Source organism: Scaptodrosophila lebanonensis, unplaced genomic scaffold, assembly GCF_003285725.1.
Source record: "Scaptodrosophila lebanonensis strain 11010-0011.00,11010-0021.00 unplaced genomic scaffold, SlebRS2 tig00000001-arrow-pilon, whole genome shotgun sequence".
NCBI lineage: Eukaryota > Metazoa > Arthropoda > Insecta > Diptera > Drosophilidae > Scaptodrosophila > Scaptodrosophila lebanonensis.
Window position 1 is genome coordinate 14,972,258 of NW_022060529.1, and position 13,538 is coordinate 14,985,795.

Consider the following 13,538-nt stretch of genomic DNA (forward strand, 5'->3'; position numbering starts at 1 on the left):
TCGAGCTACTTTTGGTTCAATTCGAAGATAATGGCTTGAAATTATCTACATTTTCTTTTTCTGCTTTTAATATTCTATATAAAATAACAAAATACACTGCTAGAAAAATGCGATTCTCTTATTAAGATAAATGCACAATAGTTGAAGAAGCTGCATTACCAGTATATTATTAGCATTTATTTTGATAATTAATTCCAAGTCAAAAACGTTATCACACACAATTAACCACTTAATAGACATTTCGAATTTAACAGCGGTGCATTTTTATTTAATCATAATATTCCCTTCCCTAATTTTAATTTAATAAAACCTTAGCACTTTGTAGGTGCACCCGCAGTGAGTCCTCCTTTCTTATATTTTTTAGACTTAAGCAAAGATTTAATTTCCAAACTCGAATTCTAGAAAGTGGATCTGCATCTTCTGCACTTGCTAGCATTATCGAAACCAGTTAGAATTGCTGTTTTTATGTAGATTTATTAAAACTAGCTAACAAATAATATACAGTAATCGAAAAAAGTAAGAAGAATGTTTACTTTTCTATATTGGCCTTAAATTATTATCAGCATATAGTTTGTTATGTAAAAATAAATATATGATTGGTTCAAATTACAAATTATACTCCATAGAGTTGAAATTTGAATTTTGGGAAACACCAAGTGTCCGCTCCTACTCCAGCAACATTTAAAAACTTTAATTGCTTATAAAAATAATGAAATTTGTAGCAATTCGAACCACAGTCGTTGGAAAAATTGCTGCAATCGCCCGAGGAGCTGCCGCTGTTGCTGTTGCCGCCATCAGCTCTTTGCGCATGCGCTGCACGTGCCAGTTGTGTAGATGGCTTGTTTTTCTCAATGGTGTTCATCGGCCCGGCATCGGCGACACTGCGCCTGGGACTGTAATTTCAGCTTGAATTTCTTTCTAAATCGCCAGCAATCGACGGCCGTTGAATTTACGAGCTTATTGTGTGTGCCTCTTGCCTTCAGCCTGCTGCCTTCAGACTTTGCCAGTCCCTGTGCGTCTTGTTCCAAGAAAACGCCTAAGCAAATTATTGTTCCGTTTGTGGTCGTTTCTTCAAATTACAGACAAAGTTGTTTCATTTGTTGATGGCAGCAGACGCGGATGGAACGGCGTTGGTGGCGCAGCCAAGACCAAACAAACCCTAGACACTTTGACAATTATAGCAATGCAAACATGCATAAATTGAAGAGTTTGCGAGTGTGTGTGTGTGTGTGTGTGTGTGTGTGTGTGTGTGTGTGTGTGTGCAGTGCTAGTAATTCAATGCGACGGGACATATAGCTGGCCATCAACATCAATGAGCCCCACACGCTGCTCACTTCCTTCCGCCCCAGCAAACTTGCACTTGCAAAGCTGACTCAGGGACAGAAATAGAGGCTGAGTCTTCACAGACGTGACGTCGTCGGCAAATGTTTGTGTTCGTGCCTGGTGCCGTAGCACTGCAGACACTCAAACATTAAAATAAACGCCTTAAACCCAATGAAGGGCAACTACCAACTAATAGCATCGTCGCACTCTTTGGGAGTTCCTTTAAAGTTGTGCTGAGTTTTGAGATTTAGTCTTGGGTGTCGTCGTTTACATCAACTTTGGAAATCAATGTTTTATATATGTAACTAATGATGATTCAATTTTTAATCCCATTATAACCAGAATCAGATTATCTAGAAGAAATAATATACTTAATATTCTAAATTGATTGAAAAACGCATTTAAAATTTTTATTTAATTTATTTCTTGCATATTAAATATTTGCATTGTTTCATTTTTTGTTTTTTGTCATACATTTACAGCTTCACTCAAACACTTGTATTAAACTTGATTAATGTATATAGTAAGTATTTTAGAAAATGGCAAATAATAATAGATATTAACACAGTTTATTTAATTTTAAGTAATTCTTTCAGGAAGTGGAATAGTTTATGTTCGAGATTTCTTGAGCTATAGGACTCAGCTTTTCAAAGTAGAGAGGAATAGAGAAGGATTTATATAAGTACAGATGTATATATTAAGAGAGAAGGAGCAGGCACTCTAATAGATGCTCCATTTGTTCATTATTTTTATTTGTAGTATTTTAATTGTATAGTAATGCTCAGCTTAGGATTACTTTTAAGCAAAAATACTGTTTGTGCGAATTTCCATATATGCATATATGTATATAGTATGTATGCTTAAGAATAAAGCTTACACTTTAGCCAACTTAAGTATGTTTAATTAACACTATGCATTTAGTTTTATAAGTACACTTAGCGCTAGCGAGTTACAGATACTCCTACATGTGTAAGTAGTAGAGCTTTCGAAGCGAAAATGGAAGCGTCTGAATGCTGCACGCACACATACGAGTATTCCTAGAAAAATACATAAACAGATATAAACATACACGTACACGTACACGTACATGCGCCGGTGCTAAAATTCAATTTCAATAACTAGCAGCTAGAATAAATAAAACTTAACAACTAAAAATGGCGACAACGAATGAAACGCATGAATAACTAACTACACGTTTAAATGAGGCGACGCTCTCCCGAGCGGCTGGCAAGACCGGAGGAGCCAACAGGCGTGCGAATCATGGAGTGGGTGGGGGGGGTGGTGGAGCGGGTGGGAGCAGGCCATACAGATAAGGAGCATAGCACCAGAGCATAAAAAGTGGTTGGAGTTGAACTTGCGCCTTGGCCTGACAACAACAACAAAAACTTTGCTGCTTCAGTTGAGTCTAATACTGGCGTGGGGTTGGCGGACTCTGGACTGTGTGGGAGGAGCATTTGATGTGGACGAGGGGAACTCAATGTATGTATGTATGTATGTATGTATGTATTGTGTAGTATATGCGTCATGCTAGAGCTATGTTTAAAATGTTTATGCATATAGTATAGTATGTGTGTTATGGAACTTTCTGGTTGCTTTGAACTACTCATAGTCGCTTAAAGTATGCAATGATTTCTTCTGTGTTCTGCGTGTGTGTGTGTGTGTTTGTTTAACTCATAGATGTATGTATGTATGTATGTAACTTAAAATGTACAGATCGTGCTAGCCTGTGTTCAGCCTGTGCTCAGCCAGTGCTCAGCTTAATGTAAGGGCGGCGGTGTGCGATCCGGCGCACGCGGCCGCAATATGTTGGGAGGCACATGCTTCTTCAGGAAGTCATTGTCGAGCAGCTGGCTCTGCTGGTTCTGCTGGCGTCGCAGCTGCTGCTGTTGCTGTTTGCGCCGGCGTCCCTTGAATGTGGGACCACCGCGCCCATTAAATTCGAGAAAGCTCGCATCGCCATAGTAGGGATTGCCGGCAAAGGAGGCTAAGGTGGCGTTGCGCCGAAAGCTGCCTGCGGGGCAGTTGGTGGCCGCTCTCCAATCGGGCAGGCGCACGCCAAGGCGCTGGCACTCGTGTGCGTACGCCGCGAAACTGTCGCAGTGACACATGCCGGACGGACACTCGCACACGTCCATTCTGCAGGACTCAATGTAGTTGATGGGATTAAGTCTATTATCACAGTTACCGAATACTTCGGAGGCGCGCAGGGGGCGGCAGTAGAAATTCGGCTTGCGTTTGCTGCACGTCGGCACTGCCGCCATGTTTTCCTTGCTGCGCGAACAGGATTTTGGACCGCCCACCTTCCAGGAGTTGGCAAAGTGCCAGACTTCATCGTCGTTGTGCCGCGTCCCATCGCGCCCCGTGATGTCGTCTCGCCCACTGCCATTGTAATTGCCGCACAGCCCGCACAGGCGACGCTTGTAATTGGAAGGCACGGACACCTGGACAAAGTTGCTGCCATCCCATTCTATGCTAAGGCCCAACTCGGTCTTGAGCATAATAGCGCCCTCCGTTAGGCGCTCAATGCTTACAATGGGGCTGTGAGCGGCGCCTGAGTAGGGCAACGTAATGCGGGTGCCATTCACCTTGACGCGCATCTTCTGGCCGAGATTAACGCGCACACCACGCATTTTGAGGGTCACCGTTTTGGCCCAAGAAGAGCGTCGCGTGCCGCGTCCATCGTTGGTCAGCCGTATCGAAAAGGTGTGGGCAAAGCAATCGGCAGCCAGCAGATACTTGCAGGAGCCTTGAAAACTGAAGAACTTGCCGTCGAAGGTCTTGAAGTGTGGATCGCCAAAGACGGTGCAAGTGCCAGCAGTCTCGATGCACTTGGCACAGCATTCCCCAGGCAGAACTTTCAATTCCTCGTTGGCGCGACACTTTACAGCCGGACAGCGCATTTCGGAGCAACGGATGTTACCGGCTGTGCAGCGACAACTACGACAGGGTCCCATGTTCCAGGTCTCGTTGTTCATATAGCTAGTCTCATTATAGGTGCACTCGCTGCGCACTTCGGCCGATATGCAGCGTGGACAGCAGCCGTCATCCTCCTGAAACTCGGGCGCACACTCCAAAATGGGGCATGTGGCTCGCTGGCAGACCGAGGTGCCATTCAAGCAAGTGCAGTTGGTGCAGCGGTCAGGCGTAAACCTGATCTTATCATAATGCAGCTTATTGCTGAAGAAACATTTACCTGCAAGAGGGATTATGAAATAGACAATTAGAGTCAGTTGCTGGTGTGGTTGTTGGTAGCATGGGATGGTCCCTCGACTCACCAGTCATGGGCACGAATTCGCGCTGTTCTGTGCAGCGAGGACAGCACTCGTTGGGATGCTGCTTCTGCTTCGATTTGGGGCACTGCAGAATGGGGCAAGTCTTCTTGGTACAGCTCAGCCTATTATCGCTGCACTGACAGACCAAACAACGATCGTCGATCGAGGCGACGACCTCTTGGCCTTCGGCAACATACTGGCCATTGATCTTGCAACCTGTAACGAAACAGAAAAGTTATTTACGAGCCACAAATGTTGGGCGCGTGCCAGTCACGAAGATTTTCACCAAACGATGTGTTCGAAACAAGTTTTCTGTGCCGTGTGTCAAAGTCACGTCATTTGCATTTGATGAGGGGTTCGGGCTCGGCGTTATGGCCACAATCTGGCGTAATTTGTCGCTCTGGCTATTTTTAATGAACGCAATGCGACATTGTCGACTTAATAGACAATTTAAAGCTCATAAATAAGCAAATCATACAGACGCAATCATAAAAATGCCCCTAAATATTGACCATCTGCTCGAGAGCTGTCGCCGTCCGCTGTCCGATGACTGTCGTTGTCTGTCTGTCTGTCTATTGTTTTTTTTGTTTTGTTTTTTTTTTTTTTGCTGTGGAATGCGAGCATCGCATAAACCGGAGCTGATGCTGATGTTGATGTTGATGGTGATGCCGATGCGGGGTGATTATGAGGCATTAGTCTGCCATCAGAGCAACTTAGGCTACCAGTCGCACGCTAATTTCGGCAAATGATCTGCGACAGGTTGTTGCGGTTGCTCACCCTGACATGTTGGACAGCACTCGCCGGGACGTGGGGCTGTCAGCTGGTGATCGTCGCACTGTGAATAACACTTCATTGTTGTCTCGGTGACAACACTGGCGATGCACTTGTACGTCTTGCAGGGATCATCAGGGTCTGTCCATTCGGCGCCACTGGCATACGCCACGCCATTGTACATGCAACCTGCGAATCACAAAACAAAAAAGAAATAAGGCGCACACCCCGTGCCGTCAACATATAGCCCATATCTGGTGGATCATGTACTCGTATTTACCTTTGCATTTGCGACAACAGGTGTCATTGGACTTGGAATCGAGTAGGTAGCAGTCATCGATAGATGGACAGCTCTTGTCGCACTTCACAAAGCCATTCTGTAAAAGATGATGGGTTGCGGTATGAGTTAAAGGTTTTCCAGGGAATAATACATTGGAGTTACTTATGTTTATATTATTGTTTTCGTAAGACCTTGTTAGTTGTCAGGCTGCAAATGGCCCTGTAAAAGGTGAGCCAATGAGCCATTAAGTTGATTGACCACGCGGCGTATGCGCAATTCGCTCATGTTTAGAACCGCAAATGCGCTTAATCATTTGAGAGATTGCTGTCAAAGCTTTGACCAAATGATTTGTGACTCTGAATGTGCACATGTGCGCATAAGTCAGCCAACCGCAGGCACACCGCTCCCACCCCACTCCCCCACATCCATCTTGGTCAAACCGACAGTCCACCACAGATTGGCGCATAATGGGCTCTGAGCGCACCTGTGTGCCGTAGGAGATGTGGATTCGATTCTGTGGCGATTACCAAGATTTATTGGTGGCACAAATAGCAATTGCTGCCCTTTATTTTGTTATTGCTGTTAACTTTGACCTTCAGAAATGATCTATTCGAACATTGCAAACGATTCAAAGAGGGTATAGGCTGGATACACAATAAAAGGGTGTGGCCATTTGTCGGCTTTTATTTTGCGAATTTACAAACAATATTACCATGCACAACACTCTCTACCACCTAAGGGGAATATTATTGATTGTCCAGTTAAAAAGAGCTATCAGTTCTACTAGGTAGATAGTGGTGGCATGGTAGCCACACTTTCGTCTTTGACTTTTATATTATTATAAATATACAGTAGATGAGGGAATAAACAAACTGTTTGGAAAAACTTTTGCAAAGGTATTTGAGTATTCAAATATATCCTTGAAAACAAATAGAAGAATTCTTGAATATCAGCATCATGATCTCCCCACATCTATGTAGATACATAACTACCACAAAAATGATTTGATTTAAGGCTAAGTTAAGTTAAGCGTTGTTTTACATTTTTTTAAGTGACAAATAATTCGGCGAGCCCAAAAACTTTTTACCAGCGCTTTAATCGTACAGATTGTATAACATGCAGAGATAGATACAGTATTTGTTTCGCAAAGCTCCCTAAGCCTCTAAGGCTTCCCAATCTAAGTCGTTGCTGTATCAAGGCCTGTCCATATGCGGCAAGCGTATTTGGAGCACTAGCTGACTAAAATGCAAACCGTTTTTGCACAAGTTATTTATTTGTTTTTTGCTTTAATATATTTTTTTGTTTTTAGTTAACTTTACGGCCTCGTACTTTAGAAATTGTTGTTGTTGTGGCGCACTGTTAACGACATGTTGACAGCGGCAAGCTCCGCATTAGAATTGATGTCGATCATAAGTCAAAATGTGGCAAGGCGTTTCGGCGCTTTGCATTGCTTATGCAACCATTATCGAACGAGTCGGGCAGTGCCTTTAACCCTTGTGTGCAGCTGACGCGTGCAATTTGCATGTGACAGGTTAAAAATGCCAACAATACTCGTAATGGCAAGCAGGCTGGCATGGGGGCAGGCGGTGCACTGCAATTGCGAGCGTCTGGCTGCGGCTAATTGTAAATGTATCTATAAATCTAGATAGATGTCGACCAAAAACAGGCAAAATATTTCACTAATTTGTATGCAGCTTTACCGGACAGAGTGGCAGCTCCGAATGGGCGGTACGGTACTGGGAGGGTTGACGGGATGGCGGGTTGGCAATGTCGCACCGCCTTGCGACTTGTGATTGCAATAGTGAGTGTGGCTATGTGTGTGAATGAGTGTGTGTGTGTGTGTGTGTAGGTAAGCGTGTATGCATGTGAGCGTATAATTTAGTGCAACGAACAGCACATGGCTTGGAAAACCAGATTGGATCTCAATTTGGATGGGGCGCTCGTGCAAAATTTGCAATTGTTATGAAAATGTCTCGAGTGCGACGACGGTGCTGAGATGTTTATCTGTGTATTAGTTTTAATGGCAGTTGTTAGTTGGAATTTTAATGGGGCTTTAGTATGGCATCGCAGCTCTGTTTTATAATGATAGTATGTACATACATACATACATACATATGTACACATGCATGAACTCTCAATAAAACTTGGCCAAAGTTCAAATGCTCTTGAATTGTAGCAACAACGCCAGCAGCAACCAGCTCGTCACACGGTACTCCTTCCTCGAAACACTTCTATCTAAAATTCTTTCTTTCTAATCTAAAACCGGTATCGTTGTAGAAAAATTTCAGCATGAAAGTTAAAGAATTTTTGCGCCCATGTTGTCTACGTATCTAGTCGTCTTCGTGCTCGCCTTCATCTTCATCTACGGCGTTGTCTGAATAGCCGCTTCTAAAGGTTGCCATTTAATAAAATGAAGAAAAAGCACGCCACGATGGCGACCGCCCGGTTAAGTTACTGGTAGTAAGAGTAAGTAGAATTATATGCCGCCGGCTAGCTGTTTTTGTTGTTTCTATATGTATGTATCTATGTATCTGCTAAACATATGAATGTGTGCGTGTTTGTGTGCCACAGTGGCAGAACCACATTTGCAAACGGCCTCCAACGACCTTGCGTTTGACAAAACATGATCAGATTTAACACCGATTGGTCGTTTGGCCGCTTGGTCGCTTGGCCGTGTGTTCGACCGGCTGTCGTCTAGAGTTGAAACTTGGCTGAGTGCTGGGCTAAATTGGCTAAGTCTAGAGCGTGTTTTTGGTATGCACAGAGTATAATAGCTATGGAATATATTGGTAGACAAAAACATGAATTAATGGGCGCATTTTGTCACTTGCATAGTAGACTAGCAAGGGGAATTAGATGTCTTCTAAGGAAATAAAGTGGCTTCTTGCTTTGAAGATCTATTATTGACCCACCCAAGTAAGTAGAGTTCAGTGTTTTATTCTTTGTGAGTTTAAATTTCTATTTGCTATCATAATTTCAATATTCCTTTCTCACCTCGTACCCCTTTAGAGCACACTGTGCGTCTCCCAATACGACATCTTTCTAATAGCCAGAACTGCCTAACGACATATACATATGTATGTATATGGATTATATAGCTCTAGACTTATTTGCATAACGGCTTTATTTCGCGTTATTCGCTTCTATCGGGCGAGGGGAAAATTTAATTTTCACAAGTCGAACATAAAGTATGACATAAAAATCCCAAACTAAATCATCCCGCGCAATGCGCGAACAAGCGAAAAACGCTTAAATCATAAACCATTAAGAGCAATGCGTATTCAGCATAAATTTCACATAAAAGCTGGAAATGGCTAAACGCTCTAGACAGACGACAGACAATTTGTTTGATTGTCCTTGGAGCACGACTCAGCGAACATACTGACATACATACATGCATAAGTCAAATTACATAAACACACATATGTATACTATATATATACTTGTATGTATGTACATACATCGTGTGTATGATATTCGATATAATATTTGAATTCATAAGCCTGAACCAATAACATTTTCAACCACCAGTCTGCAGCAGAGTTCGCAAATTCTAGAATTCCTAGAGTATATGTAAATCGATGTTTTTATGTGCCAATAAAGTTAAATAATGCATAACCATTTACTAGGAATATATCTATATTTATTTCTATAAAAATATGTTTTGACATAAATATTTATTTGCACATTCTTTGCGCCCACTCTCTTGTCGACCCTTAAGTGCATTTGAAGAGCACAAGCGCTAAGAGAGAATATCGGCATTCTCTGAATATTCGTTTGAAATTATGAAGTTCGATCGATTTCATGAACTTTTAATGACTTCGCACAAATCGGTTGTGCGCAGACGCAGCCCACTTGATGACAAGAAAAACAACAACAAAACAACAACAACAACAGGAGCATCATCAGCACCCAGCAATGGCAAAGTGTAGCTTGGGGCGCTCGTGCTGCTGCTTCGATCAAACGATCGACGGACCGATCAACCGATCAACCGATCGGCGCCGTCATGAGCATCATAGGACGCCATGGCTTGTCGGCCAAATGGGAGCAGCGTCGTTTAGCAGCGCTTAGCGCGAAAATTAGTAACAAGTGCGCTCAGTTCACGACAAACTCGAGCCCAAACTCAAACGGTAGTGGCAACAGCAGCCACAAAATATTAATACAACAACAACAACAACAAATAAACAGGGCACGAGGCAGTCCACCGTCGGTGGTTGGTGCAGGACGGGGGCAGGGCTATGGCGAATACCTAATGACGACATGGCCGCTGACTTTGCTGCTGGTTGGTGCGGTCGAGCGATCAGCAATGAGCTTTGGCTTAGGCTAGCCGTCGGTAGCCGGTCGACGGCGACGAAAAACACGGCGCCAAGTGTTTGTCAAATGATCGCTACATTGTGGTTAAGATTGTCAAGTTGACTTCGACGTGGACGCCGCTGCCGTCGCCGTCGCCGCCACAAAACCAACAAAAACGCAGAAAACCCGTTTGACGACCTTGGATCATAAAAACTTTTAAATAGATGTGTACAAAGCGACGCGACGGTCGAAACCAAAGCAAACAAATGCTAACAAACATTTTGAACTTGCTCGGAGCCTCTACAGAGCTGTAGAACGACAGGGGGGCGGGAGAGAGGGCCATAAGCTTGGATGCCTTAACGGTACTACGTTGAGGCGCAAACATTTCACGCATTTCCTAAAAATACATGCATACATAAATATGTACGTGTATGTGTAGATAGCTGTGGACCCTCGCAAATTTTAATGCCTCCACACGCCAGCGGTCCAGCTCCGGAGCCCATGGAGTGCGTCTCTAATATAAATATTTGAAATATTTGCACTTGTTGTCAGGGCCTGAAATATTGGGCCAGCGTCGCAGCCACGGGTGATATTTATTTATTTTGTTGTTGCCTTTGCATTTTTGGCAGGCGTAGTGAAATGTTTGACAGCCCACTCGCTGCGCACATCCTTCTGCATATCCATGGACGTGTCTGGACAGTGGCGACGTGCCTGCAGCGCCAGCCTCAGCACCAGACACAGGCAACTCGGATACATAAATGAGATATATTTCCATTCATTTGTTTTATACATTTTTTCCTCCAGTTTTTGGCTGTATTCGGGTCAATAGCTGACCAGGCTCTCGCGCATAGTTGCCAAGCTTTGCCAGCTAGCCATTTCTTTTTCTAGTTATTTTTTTTGGCACAAAGCATTTACGCAATTTTTGTAGTCATAGGGGTGTGAATTTTGAAAGGGGAGTGGAGTGTGCGGACCCAGTGGGGTGCCCCTAAGTTACAAGTAATTTTAGTCATAGATTATCTTACCAGGCATGTGCATTTGAAACACTTTGAGTTCTTAATGCCTTGTATTTGCACCTCTTCGCCTTCATTGGCACAGGATTGCATATCGCCTGGAAGAGAAAAGGAAATAAGAATAATGAGTATCGTAGAAAACATACTTCCTAGAAATTTCGTTAAAACGTATCTAATCAGTTATACTATTATGTTTGTGTTTAGAGATTAAAATCGCGCATCTGCAGTTTTGACCATTACAGAACAGTTTAACTTTTTTATATAAGTGACCAGGCCCCAAAAACGTTATTGGAGAACATAATGGTTGGTTCTAATAGTGATTATCTTAATCTCTGTTTTCACCAGCTTTGAAGCAAATATTTGATAATGATACTGGTGTGAAAATATACAAAATATTTAAACATTTTGTAAAAGAATCCACAGTTATTCTCTTGATAACAAAATTGGTTAACAAAGAAATGTTGCTTCCAAGTTCGTTTTCTAGTCCATTAGTTGTCGACATATATACAATATGTAGATATGAACGATCAGTTATGCCTACTTCTGCCTTTTGCATAATACATATTTTATTTAATAACCCCATTCTTTGACTGACTGGACTGGACTAAGGATAAGCTGTCAGTTTGGGAACCCACTGCTGCCACCAATATATGTATATAAGCAGAATCCAATAAAGTAATCTATCAAGATTTAGTTTAGTTTCGTGCATTTTGGTTGTCGTTAATAAAAATTAACGATTCAATTAATAAAATTGAAAAAATAATAAAGTAAATTGGTCTGCATTGTATAGGTGAAGGCTTATCACAAAAGTGTTTCCCGGATAGTAATAGAACTTCAAACAATTAGTGGCTATGTGCTTATGACTTAGTAATAAAATAAATAACAAATATTTCATTTTTATAACCATTTTTAAGCGCAAATAATGAGCAGCCGGAAATGCTCAATGACTGAGATGTTATCCACAATCAAGTGGGGAGTGCACAGCAAATGAGGACCGCATAATCCAACAAGCTGCTCAGGTCGGGCCATATTAAACCAGCACATATGTATGTACTTATATACACAGATTAGGCAGTTTTATCAGTGTGTGTAGAAGCAAAGAACAACATGGCATGGCAAGATCATAAAGCAACCATTTCTTGCCTGCCCCCTTGGCTCTTGGCGCTCCAAAGCGCCGTTGTGTGTCTCTTTCTTTGGGTTTGATTTTGTAGTCGAGTTCATTGTTTGGTTTACCTTTTGATTGCTTTTGCCCTCGCTGCCTGGCCAGAAGTGGCGCTAAGTCAAAGAAGCGAGCGCAGCATGTTAAACATGCCCAGAACAACAAAGCAACGGACGATACGAACGGAAACGCCATAGCGGCGATGCGACCTGAATGGCAGTTCCCGAGACCCAGAGCGAGTCCGGCCCAGTCCCAGTAATATACACTTGAACAAGAATCGAGTTTTCAATTCCCACATATAGTATTAAGCGTAAGTAGTATACCAAATATTTTAAAAACATAAACAAAATTGCTGACTAAATAAATGAAATTAAAGTATATCCTAAAACTCCCAAATTCCGTGCAACTATATAAGATTTATTTATGATCTTGGCCTTTTTTAAAAATCGGTAAACTGTTTAATTTCTTGATTTAGATTTGAATAGTTAAAAAGTTAATGAAAAGAAAATGAAATCTGCTGAAATCAAAATACAGAATAGGTATGAACAACTCGAAAATAAATAAATTTGTTAACAGTTTATCTTTATCAAACGCTAAAGAAGTTCCTCTTAAATGAATTTTAAATATATTCAATAGAAATACTTTTTCTATTCATGTTTTGGAATGGTCCTGTGTCTGCAGTATCTTCTATATACATAGTTAAAAGTTGCTACGCTATTTTATAAATCTAAATTTATATATTCAAGTATAATACTAAAAAGGTCGATTGTTGTTAATCCATAACATTTGAGCCCTTCATGCCTTTTAATTTCTATCCTCAGCATTTTCCGTACATCCAATTAAATAATATTCATGTTTTGATAAGGAATTCGATTTGATTTTCCAATAAAGATTTAACAGGGCCTTACAAAATGAAATTGATTTCTTATAAAGGCGATAGCATTTTTTTCACAATATTTTTGATGTACATCGATGGTTTGATTATAACAATAAGCAGCATACTTTCGTGAGTATTTATTAAAACAATTAGAATATTTTATTATATTTGTTTTCCTTTTAAACTGATCGTTTGGAAAACCTATTCGAAATTTTTAAAGACTGTTCTATGTCAAGTCTAAGCCGCTATTACGATGCTAAGGTAGTACTATATATATATATATATACTATATATTTACTTATATTTTTTATGTAGATGTATTTTTTATGCAACTACACTGTTCTTTTACAGTAGAAGCGGCTCTAGTTTCGAGGGTGTTTACTTATTGGCTGTGAATTAGAAAGGACTGGCATGTCAGCAATCATTTTTAAGATTCTTAACCACTAGTTTCTTCAAGTGTTGTCGCAGTCACAGACCCGGCGCTACCAACAATAAGAACAACAATAGCAGCGGCAGAAAGGACCACCTGCAATGTGCTGATAAACACACAAAA

At 41.6% G+C, this 13,538-nt stretch overlaps 1 protein-coding gene across 1 annotated transcript in view; it reads right to left on the reverse strand.

The window, feature by feature from the left end:
- Window positions 1-1,799: 1,799 nt before the first annotated feature.
- The window catches only part of LOC115628232 (BMP-binding endothelial regulator protein), a 34,572-nt gene continuing 22,833 nt past the window's right edge, over window positions 1,800-13,538 (reverse strand). The window contains exons 3-7 of the mRNA XM_030524240.1: window positions 10,962-11,047; window positions 5,647-5,743; window positions 5,373-5,555; window positions 4,599-4,811; window positions 1,800-4,516 (exon numbers count right to left, since the gene is read on the reverse strand). Coding sequence (XP_030380100.1) covers window positions 3,081-4,516; window positions 4,599-4,811; window positions 5,373-5,555; window positions 5,647-5,743; window positions 10,962-11,047 — 2,015 coding nt within the window. The 3' untranslated portion in view covers window positions 1,800-3,080. The remainder of the gene's footprint in view (window positions 4,517-4,598; window positions 4,812-5,372; window positions 5,556-5,646; window positions 5,744-10,961; window positions 11,048-13,538) is intronic.